Genomic DNA, 25,136 nt, shown 5'->3' with positions numbered 1-25,136 from the left:
TTTTTTTTCTTTTTTTTAAATTAAAGTTATGGAACAAATTGGTTTCACGTTCAACAATTTATACACATTTTGTTTCATAGAACATTTAATTTTGTGACATTGAATGCCCACACCTACAATGTAACAACACTTTTCCCATTTACTTCCTGTTTACAGTTTCCATTTGTCCTTCTTTCTTATCCATTCTTGCTTTTTAAACTTTGTCTCTGGACAAATATTGCCCTTTGATTTCATGTAGTTGATTATTCTAAGGAGTGCTATACCTCCCTGGTACTATTATTTCCCCTATAGGCCTGTTTGTTATTTGCCTGAAAGTTGAGCTATGGGGATAAGATTATTATGTTTCTTATGATTTTTGAGTTTTGTTGCACAGTTTTCTCCCTTTCTATCCAGGACTGGCTATTATGATCCTTTTTTGAGTAGTCCACAGTTATGTCTGGGTACCATATGTTTCTTTTGGTTGCAGGTTCAAGGAGGCTGAAGTTTATGTGGTTCATTAGACCTTTGGTACATGCATCTTTGATTTTCTGCACTCTTCATAGCTCTGGATGGGGAGATCAACAATTATACTTTAGATGGCTAAGATCTCAGTGGCTGCTCACCAGAGTAGGTTGGACAACATTGTTTTGTTATGCCAATTGACCTTGATGCCACCCACAACTATTGCAGACCTGTATATGGTTGGTGTGGTGCTGTGGGTTAATGTGCCAGATTGCAAAGCCATTTGAAGTGGAAGGTCGGCAATTCAAGCTCACCAGCTGCTCCTCAGAAATCCTATACAGGTCACTATGGGTTGGGACCAACTCAACGGTACATAACAACAATACTTACTCTGGTCTCTTAATTATTACCCCCAGGTGGTATCATGGAAAACTTGATAGAACTATAGCAGAAGAACGCCTCAGGCAGGCTGGGAAGCCTGGCAGTTACCTTATAAGAGAGAGTGATCGGAGGCCAGGGTCCTTTGTACTTTCATTTCTTAGCCAGACAAATGTTGTCAACCATTTTAGGTAAGTCTATATTCCTATTACAAGGCTATATAGTATATTTATTTTTATATCATTTTCATAAATATAGCTGCTTTCATAAAGTGACATTTAAGTAATAAATTTGTTTTCAGTTAAACTATTTCATCATTTAGCGTAGATATTGTTGGATGTTTGCATTAGTATTTAAAAGAATAGTATTATTAGATGTTATCGTGCTAATTCTCCACATAATTATAATTACTTTTAAAGAAGTAGTAAAGCTGAAATATAAGAAATGTATAGTTTTTGACTACAGAGTTACTAAAATACTGAAAACTATTCAAAAATCAAGGTTTGTGCTCTTTAATTCATTCCAGGTATTCTGAAACTCTTTTCAACCATTCAATTCATTAGTTATTTTAGATTTTCAAGCGAATGTATCATATATAATGTGTGTGTATGTGTGATATATATATTTAACTTTTATGGCAGAAATTGTAGAAATAAAAAATACCTAGTGTGGGCTAATGCATCAGACTGCAAAGTCGTTTAAACTGCAAGGTCGATGTTTCAAACTTACCAGCTGCTCCCTAGAAACCCTATACAGGGTCACTGGGGTCGTTATCGACTCAATGGCACTTAACAATAACAGTGCTTATAATATTAATGAGAAAATGTGTTTCCTTTATTTTTAGATTACAAAATAAGTTTTTAGAGTAGTATATCATATATGTTGTTGTTGTTGTGTGCCGTCGAGTCGGTTCCGACCCATAGCGACCCTGTACAGGGTTTCCGAGGGTGTAAATCCTTACGGGAGTAGAAAGCCTCATCTTTCTCCCGCGGAGCAGCTGGTAGTTTCGAACCGCTGACCTTTTAGGTTCACAGCCCGATTCATAACCACTACGCTACCAGAGCTCCTATATCATATATAGTATATGAAATTATTATTATACTTTGTATAACTATTTCAAGAAATCTGTCAAATACCCAAGAAAAATTATTAAAATTGCAAATTTAATTTTTAATATGAAAAATGAGTGAGATATCATGGCTGATTTTCAAATATTTAATGAATTGTGCAATTAAAATTTGTAGTCTGTTTATATGCCATATCAGTGCATACCTATGTGTATTTTTAAAAGCAAAACCCTCAAATAATTTGCAAATGAGGAAGACATAAATTCTTAATGTGGTGATACCATTAAAGGAAAATAATAAAATTATAGTTTTAGATTTTTTTAATGGAAGTTATTGGTCTTTAGAATTGTCTAAAATTTTGTGTTCTACTGTATTTTTTTTTTTTCCCTGTATAAATAGGATTATTGCTATGTGTGGAGATTACTACATTGGTGGAAGACGTTTTTCTTCACTGTCAGACCTAATAGGTTATTATAGTCATGTTTCTTGTTTACTTAAAGGAGAAAAATTACTTTATCCAGTTGCACCACCAGAGGCAAGTAAAATTTGAATAAAATATCTTTCCAAGCTTTATTATTTTAGTTTAATAATAGATTTAGCTCTTGTTCTGTTACATGTGATATTTGTTATAATTCTAAGAAGTATTTGTTGTGTTATATTTTAATTTTTGTATTTATATTGGTTAGAGTAATACAGACAACTTCTGTTTATAAAACAGAAAGAATAATTTTTATGTAATTTATATTAAAGTAGCTCATATTTTAATTTTTGAGTAATATTTGTGTTGATAGCCTAAAAAATAAATTTGAAAGAGTGAAAAGTAATTATTGATGTGATAGTCATATCCTTAAGTTGCTGCAAGATCCTGAAATGCCTCAAATATTCTTAAAGGAAGGTTCTTATATATGTTGTGTAGTTTTTTTTTAATGGAATGATAACTAATTTTGCTTAATATAAATACATTGATGATGCTGTTAAAAGAATTTTGGTCTAAACAAGAAATCTTTCTAGGCTCTGGATGTTTAAATTGTTAAAAGAGTCTCAGTAAAAAATAATTTGGATGATGATTTGGAGTTTATAATGTGGACTCTATTGATTTGTGGGCCTACATCTTTTGACTTTGAGACAATCAAGGTGTATTTGTTTTTTTAAGTGCATTGTTTTTATGATTTTTAGCCAGTAGAAGATAGAAGGGATATGTGAGCCACAGTAAAGATAATTTGGATGGTACTCTGGAGTTTTTAATGTGGAGTCTGTTGTTTTTGAGTTTGTTTGGGCATACGTATTTTGATTTTTAGACAGTTAAGTTATTTATCTTTTAAAATTAATTATTTTTATAATTCTTAGCCAGTAGAAGATAGAAGACGTGTGCGAGCCATTCTACCTTACACAAAAGTTCCTGACACCGATGAAATAAGGTATTTTATAATCTCATTTATACGCTTTGAAATAGACATTTGAAAGAGTTAATATTGAAAACTTATTACTCTTGGACTAGGTTTTGGAATTGGAAGAAATAGACTACAGCATGGTATAAAATGCCTTTAATGTTGGTTCCTTTGTTCCTGTACACCTCTATTGGCTTATCTAGTCAGACTACAGATTTGGGCCAGCCAGAGTGGATACAAGAGAGATGTCAGGACAAAAAACTTAGCTTTGATTAGACTACTTATGACAAAATATGAATAATTCTCTTACACTACACAAGGGTAAGTCAGAAAGTATTGCTGTAAAATCATAGACACCTTTTTAAAACTACTATATCAAAATGTAAAGCTATTGTTTCGTGACAAAGGCTCCGTCTAGGTTTGTACACTTCTGATTATGTTTCCAAACTAAGACAGACTAGGAAAAACAGCTGGTGATCTACTTCCAAAAATTAACCCGTGAAAACCTTATGTATAGCAACAGAACCCTGATAATAAAGCCCTGGAAGATAAGCTTCTCAGCTTGGAAGGCACTCAGAATACAAGTGAAGAAGAGCTGCCTCCTTAAAGTTGACTCTAATGGAGAAAAGCTTTCAGGAGGTTCATTTGCACAACACATGAGAATTTTAACAGCTTTAAACATCCATAATAGGAATGTGTAATGTACAAATTATATGAATCAAGGAAAATTGTAAGTTATCTAAAAATGAAATGGAACTCTTGAAGAGTAAGGGTGCTACATCCATTGTTAAAAACATTTCAAGATATATCCTGAAGCATAGTGCTGTAAGTGATAGGTTAATATCGATATTTTGTTGTTGTTGTTGTTACGTGCTGTGGAGTCAGTTCCAACTCATAACGACCCTGTACAGGGTTTCCAAGACTGTAAATCTTTACAGGAGAAGAAAGCCTCATCTTTCTCCCGCAGAACATCTGGTAGTTTCAAACTGCCAAACTTGCAGTTCACAGCCTGATTCGTAACCACTACGTTACCAGAGCTCCTTATAAGATGATGAAATTGATTTATGTAAACTACTGCAGTATGAAATGGAATGAATATGTGACTCCAATGTGTTTATGTTGTTAGGTGTCATTGAGTTGGTACCAACTCCTAGTGACCCTATGCACAACAGAACTAAACACTGCCCAGTCCTGGGCCAACCTCACAATTGTTGCCACGCTTTAGTCCATTTATGCTGCCACTTTGTAAATCCATCTCGTTGGGTGTGTCTTCCTCTTTTTCTCTGATGCTCCATCTTACCAAACATGATGTCCTTATCCAGCGACTGGTCCCTCCTGACAATATGTCTGAAGTATTGGTAATTACTAGTAATTAGAATACAGATTTGGAAACAAAGAAGGATTAATAGTTAGAAAAATTGGCTTTGGTGATAGAAATGACGCAGGTGATTTACATGATAAATTTCTACAAGATTTATTCTTTGGAGTACTTTTTTGACAACAATATACAACTTTACACATGGATATTGCTATACAGATTACAGGAATCAAATTAATCACATTGATGAAAAGAGACAATGGAGAAAACCTCATCATTATCAGTCAAGACATAGCTAGGGACAAACTTCAGAACACACCATCAGTTGCTCATATGCAAGATCAAGTTGACGCTGAAAGAAATCAGCACAAGCCCATGACAACCAAATTATGACCTTGAAAATATCCCACCTAAATTTAGAGAGTTGATCAAAAGTAGACTTGATGCACTGGAAACTAATGACCTCTCAGAACGGACTTATGGGAAGATATCATAGACTTCAGTCTACTGGTGTGGTGCTGTAGGATCAGCACTGGACTGCGAACCACAAGGTCAGTAGTTAAAACCCACCAACTGCTCCTCGAAAATTCCATACAGGGTCGCTATGAGTTGGAACTGACTGGACAGCACTTAACAATAACAAGAACATCATAGGTATCATACTTGAAAAAAATGAGAAGTCCTTAAAAAGACAGAAAAGAAGGAAAATGCCAATAGGGATTTCAAAGGAGGCTTTGAAACTTGCTCCTAAGCTCTGAGTAAACTGAATGGAAACATTGATGAAGTAAAGGAGCTGAATGGAGGGTTTCAAAATCTGTCTCCAAAAGCCAAAATAAAGTATTATGGTGACGTGTACCAAGACCTGGAGTTAAAACATCAAAAGGAAGGAGTAGACTGGCATTTTTCAAGCTGGTGGTGTTATTAAGTGCCTTGTAGTTTGTTCTGTCTCATAGTGACCCAGTATAGGGTTTCTGAGGAGTAGCTGGTAAGTTTGAACTGCTGACCTTGTGGTTCGTAGTCCAGTGCTGTTACTACAGTGCTACATCAAAATTCAAGTCTCAGTTTCAATAGTGAAGTATTTCTTGGCTTAAAAAAATTTGAATGACTCAGGAAGTAACAGATTGGAAGAAGAGAGAAAGAATATACAAGAGTCACTGTACCAAGAAGACTTGGTTGATTTTCAGCCATTTCGGGGGGTAGCAATTGATCATAGAGTTGCTGGTTTTGAAGGAAGATGCTGAAATTCAGTGAAGGCATTGGCAGGAAAAACGTCTTACAGAATTGAATGGATGTAATGTTGGAATTGTCTGTATCATGAACTTTGGAAGACAGTTCTCTGGCCAGCTAAATAAAGATCCATATTTGTGCTTATTCCAAGAAAAGGTGATCAAGTGGAATGTGGAAATTATCAAACAGTATATTAATATCACAGGTTAGCAAAGTTTTTCTGGAGATAATTTAAAATTGACTGTAGTTGTATATTGGCAGGGAAGTGTTGTTGTTGTTGTCAGGTGCCATCGAGTTGGAACCGACTCATAGCGACCCCATGCACAGCAGAACGAAATAATGTCCGATCCTGGGCCAACCTCACTACCGCTGCCACACTTGGACGCCATCAATGTTGCCACCTGGCTTATCCATCTCGTTGGGGGTCTTCCTCTTTTTCTCTGACCCTCCATCTTACCCAGCATGACATCCCTCTCCAGCAACTGTTCCCTCCTGACAATATGTCCAAAGTATGAGAGACGAAGCTTAGCCATCCTGGCCTCCAAAAAGCACTCTGGCTGCACTTCTTCCAAAACAGATCTATTGGTTCTTTTGGCAGTCCATGGCGCTTTTAGTATTCTCCTCCAACACCACAACTCAAAGTAATCAATTCTCCTACGATCTATCTTATTCACTGCCCAGCTTTCCTATCCATATGAGGTTATTGAAAGTACCATGGTTTGGGTCAGGCGCACCTTAGTCCTCAAGCTGACATCTCTGCTCTTCAACACTTTATAAAAAGTTTCTGTGCAGCAGATTTGCCCAATGCAATACGTCATCTAATGTCTTGACTGCTGCTTCCACGAGTGTTGTAGTTGATCCAAGAAGGATGAAGTCCTTGACAACTTCAATCTTTTCTCCAATGATAAGAATGTTGTTTATTGGTCCAGTGGTGAGGATTTTTGTTTTCTTGACATTGGAGCAGCTGATGGGTTTGAACTGATGAGTTTGAACTGCATTGCTTCTCATACAGCACTACACCAGGACTCCAAAAGGAATTTGTAATATTTTTTAAATTGATGTTTTACATCCTAATAATGGTAAATATCAATTAATATACCCATTTAAATTAGAGCCTTTGGTATTTCAATAATTTTAACAGTGTAAAGATGTCTATCATATGAGTCTAAAGCAATTTGAGAACTGTTGATTGAGGAAGATGACAATTTAAACAATTAAAATTTTAATAGGATAATTAAATTGTATGAAGTAATGAGTTTATGTGTACTTGTGAACTTTTTTAAAGTAAAAGCATCTATTATTCCCTCCAGCTCAATAATTCACTAGAATGAGTGAGAATTCATGGAAAGGGCTATACTTAATATTACTAGCTTATTTATTATTATTGCAGAAAGGATACAGTTGAAGACACATATAGGGCAGGGTCTAAGAAAGTTCTCAGTGTAGTGCTTCTGAATCCTAAAAGAGACGCTATCCTGCCTCATTAATTTATGCCTTTCACTATTCAGGAAGCCCATGGACCTCAGTGTCCTGACTATATATTATGGAGGTTTCTCTTACATGATTCCAACTCTAGCCCCTCTCTTTTGATGTTAGTGGATAACAGGAGGTTAATATCTTGAGATTGATATCATGCAAGAAGTCTTTCTTGCCTTGCCAGACTCTACCTCAAGTCACCTAATTTAGTATAATATGGGTCCTTATCAAATACACTTGTAATTACTGGGGAAATTCCAAGGTTTAGAGATACCTGTCAGGAACCCAGGACAAAGACCAATAATTCTGAGGTAAGATTAATTTCACAGTTCCTTAATCTTTCAAAGGCTTACTTTTAAGCCTGAAGGGAAAATACAAAGAATTACTGGTAGTTTTGTATTGCTGACATACATCAACATCTTACTGCCACATGATTAAGTGGCTATTTGAAATACAGTCTATTTTTAATTAAAGAACCTAGTTTGTGTAAGTGTCCTTTTAATCTGAAGTTGATCGTAGAAATTACATGTATGCATTCTTATAATGTATCCTGTCACTTTCAGAGAAATAATGCTATACTGGTTGGATCATGGGTATGTAATGAATTCAGTAAGCCCTAATGGTTTTCTTTCAAAAATGTTAATTTATATAAGCATCTATATGATAAAATTGAGGAGCTCTGGTAGTGTAGTGGTTATGAATCGGCCTGCAAACTGTGCAAGGTCAGGAATTCGAAACTACCAGCTGTTCTGCGTGAGAAAGATGAGGCTTTCTGTTCTTGTAAAGATTTATAGCCTCGGAAACCCTGTGCAGGGTTGCTGTGAGTCAGAACCGACTCCACAGCACATAACTACCATCACCACAACCATATTATATAACTAATCATGCTTGTGTAAAATAGTTTTTCTGAAGTTACTATCTTGTATATATGTTGTTGTTGTTAAGTGCTATCAAGTCGATTCTGACCCATAGTGACCCTGAAAAGGGTTTCCAAGGAGCAACTGGTGAGCCTGAACCACCAACCTTGCAGTTCAAACTGGCTTTGTAGGTCAGCGCATTAACACACAGTGCCACACCAGGACTCCTATCTTGTCTATTTAAAGTGGGTTAATTATATATGATTTTATAGCTAATCTATATATGAATCTTAAATGTAGGCCTCTTTTAAAGTTTAGTGTTCTTGGAGTTACAGTTTTCAAAAGTTTTAATTTTAATCACGTGCTACCCTGTGATGTAGATAGTTCAAGAAGTATTATTACAACAGTATTGTTGATGAAGAAATTAAGATTCAGATTAAGTGTCTTCAGAGTTTTATATGTAAATAATTAAAGCAACAGGACAAAAGCCTAAGGTATTTGACCTTAGTCCCTTTTATTCCAATATCCTAATATTTCTGTGATATAGTAAATGATTATTTAAATTTTGATATGTAAATTTAAATTTTTAACAAGCTCATAAGTGCTTTTTTTCAGTTTCTTAAAAGGTGATATGTTTATTGTTCATAATGAGTTAGAAGATGGATGGATGTGGGTTACAAATCTAAGAACAGATGAGCAAGGCCTTATTGTTGAAGACCTAGTAGAAGAAGTGGTAAGTTTCTTCTTTTCTTCTCAATTTCTGATTCCAGATATTTTGTAAAAAAAAAAAAAAAAAAAAAAAAAAAGGGGATGTTTGCTATGAATTGATTTTATGTAAGACATTAATGTATAAGTATGTTGATTTCTTCGTTAAAATGTACTCATTATTAGCAAATGCTATTTGTATAGGAAATTATCTTGGAAACCTTATACAGGGTCGCTATGAGTCACAACTGACTCCACAACACTTAACAACAAAAACAAAACTCAGGAAGTTTTCATCCCTTCCTATGAATTAATATATTAGTATTTTTGCTTTGTTGTTATATAGGTTCTTATGTGTATCTTTTTTTTTTTTTTTTGGTACGTTTTGCTATGTCTCAGAAATGAGGTACAAATAATCATTATGTCAAATTAATTGCATGTTTTATTTCAAATTCCTAATCTTCCAAATACAGTGAAACCTGATAGAACCAAAACTCGACCAACTTGTTTTTCTGGGTCTCACAAGTTTTCTGTTTTTTTTTTTTTTTAAGTTTTTATTGTGAATTGAGTGATAGTTTATATGGGAGAGCACCAGCTATACATTCATCCTATAGTATACTGTTTCATTGCAATGATTACAGTCCCCTCCATGCATCATCATTCAACAGCATTTGCTTCCAATCCCTCTGTTTTTTTGGATATACACCGAAGCACTCAGGAATATATATCCATTCAAACAACCAAAGGGTATTCCCTGAATGCCAGTCCCCCAGACGCCAGCAAATAGCCCCTCTCTCTCCTTTAGTATAGCGCCCCCAGCCACTCCGTCTTTCCAGGTCATCGTCTCTGCCTCCATCTCTGGCATTGCTGCTTCTCTGGATAGGGTCCCGCATTCCACTCTTCTCCCTTGATTGTCCCAGGGTCCTCCGCTCCTGGACTGCAAGATCAACCACTCCCCTCCTTTTGTTCCAAAACCGCTACCTTTACATTTGCAACATTCACAATCAGTCCTGATAGCAGTTAGTCACTATTGAACTACAAGAGTGTTATCCTCATCTCCTTTTACCAGCCTAGTCTAGATAGATTGGAAACCACTCTGTGGAGACTCTACCTCCCCCCGCACCCTCTGAAACTAGGCTCCCTCTCATAAACTTCTGAGCCAGTCACTTCAAGCCTTTGTTAATTCCCCTCCCCCAATTTTGGGTAGCCAATGTCTAAGTTGCTCATACCTGTCAACTAACTCTGTGTACAGAGGGGGTGGAAATGTCAGGGTACATTCTTAATACTTTTCTGTTGCTCATTGTTGTGAGGAATATTTGAGTTTGTCTTCTCTGACAGGAAATACTATGCAAGTTCCAGACTTAACAGGTTTTATATGTATAATTTTCTATTAACTTCAGAAAGGTTCAGTTATATGATATGCATATTATCACATGGCTCTACATTTTTAATACTCCTTTTTTTTTTTTTTTTAACTGATGTTACTTTACTTAGTACAGTATCTGTGAAGTTGTATCGTACAATATCAATTACCATATTTATGTATTTCTAGGTAGTGGTCAGCATTCAAGCATCATTTGCACTTCAGGGACCAAAATATCACTGAAATATGAGAACATTGTTTTGGGTTTCATCCTCTCCCTTTAATTTGTCTGGTAATATGTAATGATTTTGTGTTATCTTTGTAATACTCAGGGCTGCCATTTGTAAATTATCTTACAAACCTGATAATATGAAGGAGCTTCAAAAAGTTTGTGGAAAAATGAGATTAAAAGATAATTGAATTTTTCATGAACTTTTGAAACCCCTTCTACAGTGATTATACTTCTAGGATGAAGACACTGGAGAATATTTTTCTTTTTTAGTACTTCTCTTGTCTGTCTATCCTAGCAGCCATATCTTGCTTGATTCATAGAAGTAAAACATATTGAGAAAAATAGTTGAGGAAATGGTCTGTTTTACATTCTATATATATACTTAGGTGGAGAGCTGGCCTTAGAACTCTTGGTTCCCAAATTAATTTTCTGTATTTGACAGTAGAAGAAAGATCTCCAGAGAGACAAGATGGAATTGATATCTTATTTGTGTTGGTTTTCTCCTACTGAGCACATCTTTTTTCTTTAATTGGAATTCTGGGTCAAATTTAACAAAAGAAATTTTAGTAAGGTTAAGTGAAAGTTACTTAATGAATCTAGAAAAAAAAGTTGCACAATCTAGGATAAAGAGATACGATCTATTATCATTGCAAGGAGGATAAAAAAACAAACTTAGCAGTTCATATGAGTGAATATTATGATACGTCAACTGAAAATTAATTTAGTTGTATTTTAAGGAGATGATTGAATAGTTCCAAGTTGTAAACCATTTTTACTCCAATTTTCAAAATAATTTGTTACAGTGAACTTCACTAGTTGTATTTCATATAGAATGAAAAATCATTTTGGGATTGTTTAGATTGTGAAGATGTTTCAGGCATTCAGCTGGTGGTTTTGATTGTTGTTAAGTGTTGTTGAGTCTGTTCCAACTCATAGTGACCCTGTATAGGATTTCAAAGGAGTGACTGGTGGGTTTGAACTGCCAATTTTGTGGTTAGCTGTCCAGGGCTTATCCTTCAGTGCCATACCAGGTTAGATTTAAGGAATTTCTCACTTTGAATTCTAATTACTATTCCTCAACCACATTTTGCTTTAATTTCTTAACTCTAGAATGTATGCTCTATAAGATGAGAGATTTTTTTGTCTCTGACTTATCCCATTGCCTAGAATGGTACCTGGTACTAGTAGTTAACTCAGTAAAGGTTTTTGTGAATGAATAAATGAATGTTTATATGACTATACTTTTCTCTCTTTATAGATGGCACTTATTCTACTAGATTGGCTGGCAAAATTTGATTAATCTTTACCAGCTCAGCTCACATGTGATTCCTTCTTTCACAGAAGTTTTATTCCTTTTTAGATGCACTTAAGCTTACTTGTTTCAGTAGCATTTTATTAATTCCGTATTTTATTATCATATAAAATTAACGTGTTATGTAAACCTCTCCCATAAGAAATTAACTAGTTTTGGGCAGTGACAATGGTAATTGTTTATATATACATATGTATGTGTGTATATATATATATTTATATTTTAGTATTCCCTGAATATTCTTTGATTTTTAGTTCAACTAATGAGTGAAGACCAAATTAAGAAAAATAAATCTATTGTTAGATTGTTTGCCCACTCATTAATTTTTTTATTCAGTGAAAACTTGGTGCCTGGTACTATGCTAGGTACTAGGGCTAAAGTTCAGTGATACTATTGAAAATTTTGTGTCCAATACTGTGATGGTGTTTCGAGCAGAGAAGAGGAATGGTGTGGGTTTGAGAAATATTAACAGAGAATGGCTAAAACCTTAAGATGCTTATTGCCTAGTGCAATGAATCATGCTAGTGTACCTTCAACAGTGGTGGTTCAGTGATACAATTGTCGCCTCCCATTTGGAAGACAAGAGTTTGATTCTTGTCTCCAGTTCATCTCAGGCTTAGCCACCCTTATCTTATTTGTGGAGGCTTGTGTCTTGATGTGATACCGAGCTGGTGTCCTTAGAATTTCCAGACTCAGAAAGACTAGGAGGAAGGGCTTAGCAATCTAATTCTGAAAATCAGAGAATATAGATTAGATAATATGTAGTTAGAGTGACTTAAAGAACCTGGTCGTGTAACAGGAATGGTCACTCCTTCTTCCTACTCTGTTTTCATCTGGAAGCTCATCTGAAACCTGTCCGCCATAGGTGACCCTGCTGGTATTTAAAATACCAGTGGCATAGCTTCCAGAATCACAGCAATTCACATGTCACCACAGTATGACAAACTGACAGACGAGTGGTGGCTGAAAATATTTAATCACTGTAAACCTTATGAATAGCCGAGAAACACTGTCAGATAAGAGTGCCGGAAAATGAGCCCTTCAGGTTGGAAGACACTCAAAATACGACTGGGGAAGAGCTGCCTCCTCAAAGTAGAGCTGACCTTGATGACGCAAATGGAGTAAAGCCCGTGGAAATAAAGAGATGAGTATATACATGGACCTTACCAGATGGCATACACAGAAATCAAATTGACTACATCTTTGAAAAGAGACGATGAAAAGCTCCATATCATTAGTCAAAACATGGCCAGAGGCATATTGTGGAACAGACCATATGCTCATATGCTCATATGCAAATAAAAAGTGAAGCTGAGGAAAATGAAAACAAATCCCACAAAATATGACCTTGAATGTATCCCACCTGAATTTAGAGATTGTCTGAAGAACAGATTTAATACATTCAACACTAAAGAGCAAAGACCAGAAGAGTTGTGGGATGACATCAAGAATATCATACAGGAAGAAAGCAAAAAGTCATTACGAAGACATGAAGAAAGAAGGAAAAGGTCAAAATGGATGCCAGAAGAGACACTCAAACTTGCTCTCTAGCGTACAGATGCTAAAGCAAATGGAAGAAATGAGGAGGTCCAAGAGCTGAACAGAAAATTTCAAAGGTCACTTTGAGAAGACAAAGTCAAATATTACAGTAAAATATACAAATAATCTGGAGTCAGAACACCAAAAAGAAAGAACACGCTCAGCTTTTTTCAAGCTGGGAGAACTGAAGAAAAAAATTCAAGCCTCAACTTTCATTATTGAAGGATTCTCTGGGCATATTATTGATTGATGCAGAAAGCATCAAAAGAATATGGAAGGAATAAACAGAGTCATTGTACCAAAAGGACAAATTTGATGTTCATCCGTTTCAAGAGGGTAGCATATGATCAAGAGCCAATGATACTGAAGGAGGAAGTCCAAGATGCACTTATAGGAATTGTCAAAGAACAAAGCACCAGGAATTGATGGAATAAAAATCGAAATCTCACTCATCTATGCCAAGAAATTTGGAAGACAGCTATCTGGCTTACTGATTGGAAGAGATCCTTGTTTGTGCCCATTCCAAAGAGAGGTGACCCAGTAGAATGTGGAAATCATCAGACAATATCTTTGATATCCCATGCGAGGAAAATTTTACTAAAGATAATACAGAAATGGCTGCAAGCATGCATTGACAGAGAACTTCCAGAGGTTCAAGATGGATTCAGAAGAGGCCATGGAACGAGGGATATCATTGCTGATGTCCGATGGATCCTTGCTGAAAACAGATAATATCAAAAGATGTTTACCTGTGCTTTATTGACTACACAGAGGCTTTCGATTGAATGGATCCTGACAATCTATGGATAGCATTGCGAAGTATGAGTATTCTGGAACACTTAATTGTGCTCATGAGGAATCTGTATATGGACCAAGAGCAAGAGGTAGTTGTCTGAACGGAGCATGGGAACACTGAATGGTTAAAATTAAGAAAGGTGTGCAACAAGATTGTATTCTCTCTCCATATTTATTCAACCTGTATGCTGAGCAAATAATCTGAGAATCTGGGTTATATGAAGAAAAATGTGGCATTAGAATTGGAGGAAGACTCATTAACAACCTGCAATATGCAGATGATACAACCTTGCTTGCTGAAAGTGAAGAGGACTTAAAATATTTACTGATGAAGATCAAAGAGCACAGCCTTTGGTATGGATTACATCTCAATATAAAGAAAACAAAAATACTCACCACTGGACCAGTAAATCAATGTAGAAAAGATTGATGTTGTCAAGCACTTCATTCTTCTTGGTTCAACTATCAACTCATGGAAGCAGCAGTCAAGAAGTCAGACGATGTATTGCATTAGGCCAGTCTGCTGCACAAGATCTTTTAAAGTATTGAAGAGCTAAGATTTCAGCTTGAGGACTAAGGTGCGCCTGACCCAAGCCATGGTATTTTCAATAACCTCATATGCATGCAAAAACTGAACAGTGAATAAGGAAGACCGTAGAAGAATTGATGCTTTTGAATTATGGTGTTGGAGGATAATATTGAAAGTGTTCCTTGGAGGCCAAGATGGCCAAACTTCATCTCTCATACCTCAGACATATTGTCAGGAGGGACCAGTTTCTGGAGAAGGATATCATGTTTGGTAAGGTGGAGTATCAGAGAAAAAGAGAAAGACTCCCCGTGAGATGGATTGACAAAATGGCAGCATCATTGGGCTCAAGCATGGCAATGATTGTGAGGTTGGCCCAGAATCGGGCAGTGTTTCGTTCTGTTGTGCAGAGGGTTGCTATGGGTTGGTACCGACTCGATGGCACCTAACAACAACAGCAATAGGAAAGGTAGGCTTGAGCCATATGAGTCCCTGCAACTTTTTTTTTTTGCAGGATGAGACATTTGTAGGCAATAGATGAAGCAGTGGTTCAGTGTTTGATTTCCATCTATAAGGTTAGTAATTCAAACTCACCAGCTGCTTCTCAAGAGAAAGACGTGGTAGTCTTCGCTGTAAAGATTATAGCCTTGCAGACCCTCTTGGTCAATTCTCCTGTCTCATAGGGTTACTATGAGTTAGAACTGACTTGATGGTAGCAAGTTTGATTTTTGGTTTCAAAAGGTATTAAAGCAGCGCTGGTGGCTCACTGCTGGTGTGGTTGGATGCCAAAAAGACGAGTGGTTTGAACCCACTAGCCACTCCATGGGAGAAAGGTATGGCAGTCGGCTTCCATAAAGATTTATGGCCCTGGGAATCACATTATGCAATTTACTCTGTCCTGTAGGATTTCTGTGAGACAGGAATCCACGCAAGGGCAATGGGTATGGGTTGTTGTTGTTGTTCAGTGCTGTTGAATAGTAGAAAGTATTACAGATGTATTTTTAAAAAAATATGTCTAATTTTCTTTTCCTTAATGCAAGGTACATTTGCAGATGAAACATGAATAAAGATTGAAGTGGTGGGGGATGGGGCATAGAAGTATTTATATCAGTTGGGCTTTTGTAATAGTTTAAGGGAGAGTAAAAGAGCCTGAATTAGAGTAAGAGCAACAGGGGCAGAAAAGTAAAGGAACAAGTTTTAGGAAATATTTCATAAGCTGAGACTTTTTTTATGGTCATAAATAAATATGTTGAGCAGTGTGGAAATAAGTTTGAATATATGAATTTTATTTAAGAGTAAATTAATAGGTAATTATGTAAAACACTGTCTTAATGTCTTCCCTTTAGGGCCGAGAAGAAGATCCACATGAAGGCAAAATGTAAGTTTTTATTAATTATTGAAGGGGGCAAATATATATATGCATATGTGTACTTTACCATAAATTTACTTATCAGAAAACTTTGGGCAGAAATATAAAAGGTAATTGATACTTTTGGATCAACTGAAATATTTGTTTATTTTCCTCAGTGAAGTGATGTCTAAATATTTTCCTAGGAACCTAGTGAAAAAAGGCTTGTTTTTATTTGTATGCTTGTATGTAACTCAGCTCAGTGGCTCTGTAGGATAAGCAGTGGAGTGCTAACCACAAGGTCAGTGGTTCACATCCACTAGCTGCTCCTTGGAAATTCTATACAGGGTCACTATGAGTCAGATTCACCTCGACAACACTGAATAAAAACAGCAACAAATGTAACTCAGATTATCAAACTAAAGACCTTTGTAAACATGAATGACATTATGAGTATCACAATTCTTCACATTTTTTTTATTCCTTATTGTTTTTACACAGTATTTTTCTGTAATCATAGCTAGAACTTTTATGCATTTTTACCATTCAGTTTTTGTTTTTTGTCTTCTCAGGGAACTTTTTCCCCAAGATCATGATTCTTCACCAATGTAATAAGATTCTGCAAGAACTTTTCTTTTTATAATCTTTTCACCCTGGCTATCTTATAAGGGCATATTCAAAGACCAGGTATTACTATTATACCTACTACTTGCCACATTCTTCTCTTATAGTCCAGAACTACTTATTAGCTCTAACCAGTAACTTCTTATGGGAAATCACTGCATGTGACATTTCAGCTTTGCTCTAATCTTACTTATTATTATTGTCCTTGGAGCTCTTTTTATTGTCCTTCCCTCTTGACATTTACTTGTATGTAATTGTTCATTTAACAATCTTAACCCTTAATCCCAGTTCGATCTCATATACATTATTTGACAAATACAGACTTCTCATCTAATACTTTTTAGTGGAATATTTTTTCTCGTCATTTCAGCATTTATAGATGGAATTTAACAGTTACCTCTCAAGTGTTTGCTGTTTCTGTTTTCCAACTATTACAACATAAAAATATTAAACTGAATATTTAAGTTGAAGTCATCGTATTTAGTTCTCCATCCTTCCTTAAGTGGAATACATGAGGTGCTTTCTGAATTCATTTTCTTCTTGGTCTATGTAGCTGCCAATAGACTTCCATCAGTGATGTCCTTTTGAAAATATTACTTTGAGGTATCCAAATGTTTATATCGGGTGTTGCAAATTTTAATTAATGCTTGGGGACATCAGACAGATAATATAAGCAAGTGAAATGGATTAAGTGTATATATTCCTTTTTTTTTTTTTGGTAACACAATGATCTTTTTCTTTCTTCCCCCTTTTGATAGAGATATAGATAAATACTGTTTTTTTTACTGTAAGAAAACAGCACTTCAGCTAACATTCACTCTTGGTGTTAGGAAAGACTGGGAAATGGAGAACTAGAAAGCCTTTGCCTATTATAAAATGACTTGTTTTTCTAATTGATACATACAAAAAGATTTAATATTGTAAAATCATCCTGATTTTCAAGAGTAGCTAGAAATCTCTTTTATGAAGAAGCTAAGTACAGATTAATTTAAAAAGAAAACAGAAAACTGCAGGACAAATGCTAGTAAATACCTAAAACATCTAGTTTTCTTACAGCATAAAGTATAAATCCCAGAGAGTCTTCGTTTTGCTTACTTTTGTGATTCTTCCATCTTCCTAGCCTTATAACTTTTTATCCATTTGATACTTGTTGTTAGATGCGCGTTTTTTATAGCAATTCTGTGTACAACGGAATGACACACTGCCTGGCCCTGTACCCTCTTCACAATTATTCCTGTGTTTGAGCCTGTTGTTGCAGCCACTGTGTCAGTCCATCTTACTGAATGTCTTTCTATTTTTCATTGACCCTTCACTTTACAAAGCATGATTTCCTTCTCTAGGGACTAATCCTTCCTGATAACACGTCAAAAGTTTCACTGTCCTTCTGAAGAACATTCTGGCTCTACTTTTTCCAAGACAGATTTGTTCAATATCTGGCATTGCTTGGTGCTTTCAGTATTCTTTGCCAAAACCAAAATGCAAAAGCATTAATTGTTTTTTGGTATTATTTATTCATTGTCCAACTTTCACTTGGCATATGAGATGTTTGAAAATACCATGGCTTGGGTCAGGTATACCTTAGTCCTTAAGGTCATATCTTTTCTTTATAATACTTGAAAAAGGTATTTTCCAGTGGTTTGCCCAGTGCAGTTTTTGGTTTCTTGACTGTTATTTCCAGGGCATTGATTGTGAATCCAAGTAAAATGACATTTTGACATTTCAGGCTTTTTTCTTCGGCGGGTTTTTGTTTTCTTTATATTGAGGTATAATCCATATTGAAAGCTGTGGTCTTTGCTCTCTCTCAGTAAGTGCTTCATGTCCTCTTCACCTTCAGCAAGCAGATTCTGTCATTTACATAGCACACACATTGTTAATGAGCCTTTCTCCAATTTTGATGCTGCATTTTTCATGTAGTTCAACTTTTCAAATTATTAGTTTAGCCTGCATAATGTATAAGTATGGTGAAACGTATTCCTTCTATAGGCTAAAATCCTGATACACACCTTTCCTGATATTTAACCATTCAATATCTCCTTTACTGTTCACCATCTGTTTCTTGGTCTATGTGCAAATTCCAAATAAGCACTGTTTAGTGTTCTGAAATTTCCATTTTTAGCAGTGTTACCCATCATTTGGTATTCACACAGCCAGAGATAACCTTTGCATTAAAACATTGGTAAGCAACTTTCTGGTATTTGTTATTTAGCATAAGCTAAATTTTGGTGTTTAGTATGATGGAAGAATTAAAATGGTATTTGGTGATATCTTTTGTTAGATGTTACAGAGTTGATTCTGACTCTCATAGTGACCCTATGCATAACAGAAGGAACCACTGTAGAATTCTGCACCATCCTCACAATTGCTACATTTGAACCCATGCTAAGTTTGGTGTTTGCATAGCGTAAATATACATTGTTAACTTACTCATGTAATTGTTCCCTTTTGATTTGTTAAAGTGGGGCCTGTGGGACTCCTGGAGTCCTGCAGTGGTGTTGCAGGTTAATGCGCTGGATTCCAAGGTCAGTTTGAACAAGGTTTGGCAGTTCAAGCTCACCAGTCGCTCCTTGGAAACGCTATGTAGAGTTGCTATGAGTTGAAACTTACTTGATGGCACTTAACAACAACATAGTAGAGAAATGTACTTATAGTCTTCTCATTAACATCTTAAGTTCCCTTTTGGTTTTAAATAGATGGTGTAGCTTTGATGTTTTTTTTTTTTTTTACAGCTGCTTATTTCTATGGGTTCCTGTTGTGATGCTTATATAGGATAAACACTAGACCATGAGGTGGGTTTGACCACAAGGTCGGAGGTTCAGACTCACCAGGTGCTCCTTGGAAACCCTATATAGGGTCGCTATGATTCATACCCAACTGGACGACACTTAACAATAATAGTATTTCTGTGATGTAGATTCCAAGTCTACATACTCTCAATATGTGTTTCTTCTCAACTAGAACTGTGTTCTAGTTCAGGCCCTTTTTACCTCTTCCCAGGAGTTCATAAAACAATAACCTCTAAATTGGTCCCTCTTGACTCTTCAGTCTCTTCAAATCCTTTCTTCCAGAATCTGCCAGAATTATCTATCTAAAACACATATGAGAACGCTTAAAAAGTTTGGAAGAAAAAAATTCCATTATCTCTAAACTTTATCTGACTCGAGCCTAAGAAGACCCTCTGTGATTCAATCCAACACTTATGTACTTGACTAGTCCTACTTCGTACCATTTCCAGTTTTGTACACTAGCTTATAGGTCTTCAAATGTATAATGCTGTTTTTCTTCTTCTTATCTTCCTCAAGCTTTCTATTCCAGAATCCCCTTCCATTGTACTTGACTAGTTTTTACTCATACTTAAATATGAATTTCATTTATCATTCTTCCGACAAAAGCTCCCTTCATTTTCCTTTCCTTGCACGCTTTACAGAATTGCTGTCACTCTTTTGTATTTCCCAAATACCTTAGCACACATCTATCACTGCATTTAGTGTATTTTCAACATTAAAAAAATTGTTACACCATATTTCTGTCCTTTAAAGAATGAGGAATTCTTAAGACCAGGGATACCTTTCTTATCAGTGGTTCACAGTCTGTACTTACAATACATAGGCTTTATATATTGTTGTTAAGTGTCATCGAGTTGGTCCCAACCCATAGCGGCCCTGTATAGGGTTTCAAAGAGCAGATGATGAGCTTCAACCACTTACCTTGCAGTTCAAACTACTTTTCAGTCTGGCACATTAACTCAATGGTGTGGAGGCCTTGTTTGACTTATTCTGACTTCACAAGAGGGAAAGACAATCAAACACAAAATCAACCCAAGGTCGATTCCTATTAAGTGGAAGTCATACACACTTCTACTCTACAACTTTATTTGCCCTGTTTTGGCACCAACAGTTCTTCCCACACACTCTCTGCTTCATATCTGGGTTCTATAATCCATTGAAATGATTGCACAGAATTTACAGACAATATTCATGATTTTGGAGTATGGTAAGGAAATGAACAGGATACAATTCAGTATCAGAAACAACTCAGGATGCAGCAGTTGCCCAGTCAGGAACACCTCTTTTCTGCCATGCTGTAGGCATACCTCTTTCCTTCTGTCTCTCAGCTATGTGGCCCCTTTGCCTCTGCCCTGCTCAGGAAAGTGTTACAAAGACCTATAAATACCCCCAAGGGCATATTCTGCAAGCCAGCCTCTTACTCATAGGCACTCAGCTTTACTTGGTCCATGGGCTGGGATGCTCAAAGCTGCTCTGTCTCTTCATGCTACTGCTCTCTTGTTACCCAGGTAGGGATCACACACTCCACTCATGGGTCTTCTTTTCTGATGGTCCTGGGTCATCTGTTTCTGCTTCTGAGATGGCATCTTTTAAACCTAGTGGGATGGCAAAGCTAACCAGTCCTTTATACCATATTTGCATTGGTCCCACCCAAACATTTGGTGGGAGTTAGAAAGTCTTGGGATAGAATACTATCAAGTAAATTAACATTACCACAGTAGTAAATTTCTAAAAAAAATTAAACTGAGTTGTAATCCTTTTAGAAAATTTTATTGAACTTTTGTCTTAAGGTAGTTCTTTTACACTTTTTGAAAACTTCTTATTCGCTAACTTTCATCCTTCATTTGTTGCTTTTCCTCCCCAGTCTTTGAAATCTCTCTCTCTCTCTCTCTCTCTTTTTTTTCCAACCGGTTTTAACTGTAAAAATACGGGATTGGCCTTAGAAGTCATCTAGTTGATTCTTCCCCAGAATATTGAAAATGTGTTATAACCTTTGTAGTAAATGTTTGCTTATCCTAAACATGAATACAGTACAGAATCTCACTGTTATAGTTGTAGATTTGTTTTACATTTTTCATACTTCACACTGGAGCCCTGTTGTTGGTATTGGTATCCACTCTTTCTGATCACACAGACCTTGTTTTCTGGCTTTTCTTTAACTATGTATCAATATCTTGATTTTATTTGAAGAGAGAACTTATAAGCAAAGAAGTTCATTTTGATAAAGATATGTGAAAAACCTTTTGGTTGATAGGCCCTCTCCCCATAATTGTGGCATAGACTCTACGAGTACAATTTGTCCCAACCTCACCCCTTCAGAAAAGAAAACTAATTTGGAAGTAAGCATATAACGGTTGGTCATTATCACAGTTAAAATGTTTTTTTTTTTTTTAATTATTTTGTATTGGTAATTGATATAGAATTTATAGTTTATATTGTACTTGTTAGTCCCTAATTTTTCTATATTTTGTTAAAATTAGGCATTATAATATATTTATAGAATATATAGATATGCATGGCATAAAGTCTGTTAGGGCAATGTCTGACCACATAAATACATTCATGTTTCCATAAACTTCTTTTTGGAATTTTTCTTTTTTTAAACAGGAAGTAAGTAGCTCTTTTATTATTCTTTTCCTAAGGGTTTTAAGGAGTTCTGATATGGCACTGCAGGATAGCACTGAACTGCTGACCAAAAGGTCGATGGTTCAAACCCACCAGCCTTTTCTTGGAAAACCCTGCACAGTGTTGCTATGAGTTAACACTTAAAGGACAACAACAATGGCTTTAAAAAACTCCAAACTGCCAGAGAAAATGGAGCAGCACGGTTCCAGGGTGAATTCCAATCCCCTCAGTGCCACCTCCTTTCCTTCCTTCTGACCTCGTTCACCCACAGCATTTAGCTTTTTACTCCCAGCACAGGACAATGCCTGCCATGCCTCCTTTGCTCCTGTTGCTGATGCTGACTTTCTCGCTGCACTAGGTGCTCATTCACTCTCAGTTTCTGGCAGCAGCCATGACTACATGTGATGAAGAAACTGCTGCTCCAATAGGCTGGCGGTAGCCAGGGCTGCCCCCTCCAGTCATGCTCCTGGCACCTGCACACCTGTTTTTCATGACTATTCTCTGCTAGCCTTGCTGCCTCTTCCCATTGTGCATAAAGTCCCAGGCTAGCTACCAGGGGCACTTGCTGTTGGCCCAGCTCAACACCCAATAAGACTGGCCTTTTGTATCCAGTGGTTACAGTTCTCAGGCTTTGTCTGGCAGGCTTTTATAAAGTTTTAATATGATAGGCCTTATCATGGTGTGGTATAAGATAAAGCACTGGACTGCAAGGTCCATTTGAACCATAGATTGGTGGTTCGAACTCACCAGCCGTTCCATAGAAACCCTATACAAGGCCATTTTTGAGTCAGAACTGACTGGACGGTGCTTAACAGCAGCTTTAGATTGTATTGGAGCTGCCTTTATATATTATGGTGTTCTCATAACATCCAAATCACATAATGTATTATTTTACAGACTGTATTGTGAATGTTAAGTAACGTATAGTAATAAGTTAAGCAACAGTATAGAAGTATACCTACAGTAACTTAAATTTAACAGGAATTTGGTCATTTAAAGGAGCTCTGGTAGCATAGTGGTTACGAATTGGGCTGCGAACCGCAAGGTCAGCAGTTCGAAACTACCAGCTGTTCTGCGGGAGAAAGATGAGGCTTTCTGCTCCCGTAAAGATTTACAGCCTTGGAAACCCTGTACAGGGTTGCTATGAGTCGGAACTGACTCCACGGCACATAACAACAACAAGGTCATTTAGGATTAATTGCATTGCAGCTATTTCGTTTACATCAACTGGAATTCATTATAGTGTTTGGTTAAGTTTGATTATATAACAGCAAAAAACCCATTTTGATTATCTAATGTGCTTTCTTTTTAAGATGGTTCCATGGGAAGATTTCCAAACAAGAAGCTTATAACCTACTAATGACAGGTACCTCTGTGTTCACTTGCTCTTTCTAATGTCTTGCCTATCACTGACGTATCTTTTTTATTTTTAGTTGAAAACATGCATGTAGTATAAAATTCAGTGAAGTATGTTTTCTTTATTCCCCAGAAGCAGTACTAAATGATTCTCTGTTCTATATATGTTCCTAAATGTTTTGTGTTTGTGTGTGTCTCTCTCACCTATACATACAGAGATAACACACACATATACTTTTTTCTTATTAGGATGTATATTATGGGGACCTTTAATTTAATTTCTGTCTACAGGTAGAAATTGTCGTTATTCTTTTAATTGACTATGTTGTTGTTGTTAAGTGTCGTCGAGTCGATTCCGACCCATAGTGTCCTTCCTTGAATAGGGTTTCCAAGGAGCAGCTGGTGAGCTTGAACTGCCGACCTTGCAGTTCAAACGTCTTTACAGACTGGCGCATGAACCCACAATGCCACACCAGGACTCGTAATTGACTAGTGTCCTTTTATATAAATCATATACTTTATTTAGAAGTCTTACTGTGGTGATGTAGGATAAGCACTGGGCTTCTAACTGCAAGGTTGGCAGCTGAAACTCACTAGACAGCATTTAATAACCGCATACTTCATCATTCTCCTAAAGAGGAATATTATGTTGTTTTCAGTCTTTTGCTGTTCAGCTGCTGCAAACATTGTTGCATTTATATTTGTGCACTTGTGGAATTACATAGTTGGGCCTATTTAAAATCTATTAATTTTAACATTTCTTAAAGTCCTGGTGTGACACTGTAGGATAAGCACTGAACTACTGACCCTACACAGAGTCAGTATGAGATAAAATTGACACAACAGTACTTGTAGGTGTGGCAGTGTAGGAAAAGCACTGCACTTCTAATAACAAGGTCAGTGGTGCAAACCCATCAACTACTCCTTGTAATCTTATAAAGTGTTGTTATGAGTCAGAATTGACTTGATGGTACTTAACAACAACAACAACAAAATCTAATTTTAGCGAAATGAAGAGTAAAAATGGGCTTGTATTTGTGGGTTGATTAATTTAAATAATTCTGTTCAAATTCTTCAGCCGCTCCTCAAAAACCCTACATAAGGTAGTTGTGAGTTGTATATATGTTGTAGTTATGAGCAATATTACCAAGCTCCCTTCAGTTTGGCCTATATTAAATAATGAGTCCGTTTCTGTGACTGAAAAGTATATTTATGTATTGAACTTTAAAGATTATGTTTAAGGAAATTTATTTTCTCCTCCTTTTGTTAAACTTGAAATTATTTGATAATAAGTGCCTTGACTGGATGATTGGAATGATTAGTAATTTACATAAAATTACATCTGATATTTTTACATGCTTATTTGTGCTGTCCTAAAAACAATCAAGTGCAAATCTAGTTTTATGTCTTTAGGACTTAAATGAAGAAAAGTCTAAATAACTTCATGTTAAGAGTCACTGCCAACTTTAGATATTAAAGAACGGTCTCTAAAATTAATATCAAAGTATTTGTTATATGACAGGTTGACTTTGCAGAATCATACCTGTTGAAATGAAAAACAGTATATTTGTATTAATTTTGTTAATAAAAGTAATACAGATTTTTCACTTGATTTTGAACTGCCTTTGTCAGTTTTTGTTACTATTCTCTTTTATTAGTCATTAATTTTTAATGAGTAATTGTAAACCATTATAAAAGACAAAGTATTTCTAAGAAAAACGAGTTTTACTGATTTAGAATTACCTAAAGAGAATGTTGGTGTCTTTAGGGTAATCA

General features: G+C 36.1%; 1 protein-coding gene across 3 annotated transcripts in view; it reads left to right on the top strand.

The window, feature by feature from the left end:
* Nucleotides 1-25,136, top strand: part of RASA1 (RAS p21 protein activator (GTPase activating protein) 1) — a 203,983-nt gene that overhangs the window by 106,126 nt on the left and 72,721 nt on the right. For all 3 annotated transcript variants that reach the window (XM_006873189.1, XM_006873191.1, XM_006873190.1), the window contains 6 exons: nt 858-1,010; nt 2,286-2,421; nt 3,234-3,304; nt 8,768-8,885; nt 15,971-16,002; nt 23,318-23,370. In XM_006873189.1, the coding sequence (XP_006873251.1) occupies nt 858-1,010; nt 2,286-2,421; nt 3,234-3,304; nt 8,768-8,885; nt 15,971-16,002; nt 23,318-23,370 (563 nt within the window). The remainder of the gene's footprint in view (nt 1-857; nt 1,011-2,285; nt 2,422-3,233; nt 3,305-8,767; nt 8,886-15,970; nt 16,003-23,317; nt 23,371-25,136) is intronic.

This window comes from Chrysochloris asiatica, unplaced genomic scaffold (genome assembly GCF_000296735.1).
Source record: "Chrysochloris asiatica unplaced genomic scaffold, ChrAsi1.0 scaffold00227, whole genome shotgun sequence".
Taxonomy (NCBI): domain Eukaryota; kingdom Metazoa; phylum Chordata; class Mammalia; order Afrosoricida; family Chrysochloridae; genus Chrysochloris; species Chrysochloris asiatica.
Note: the sequence above shows the minus strand (reverse complement) of the source record. Positions and strands in the feature narration are given on the sequence as shown.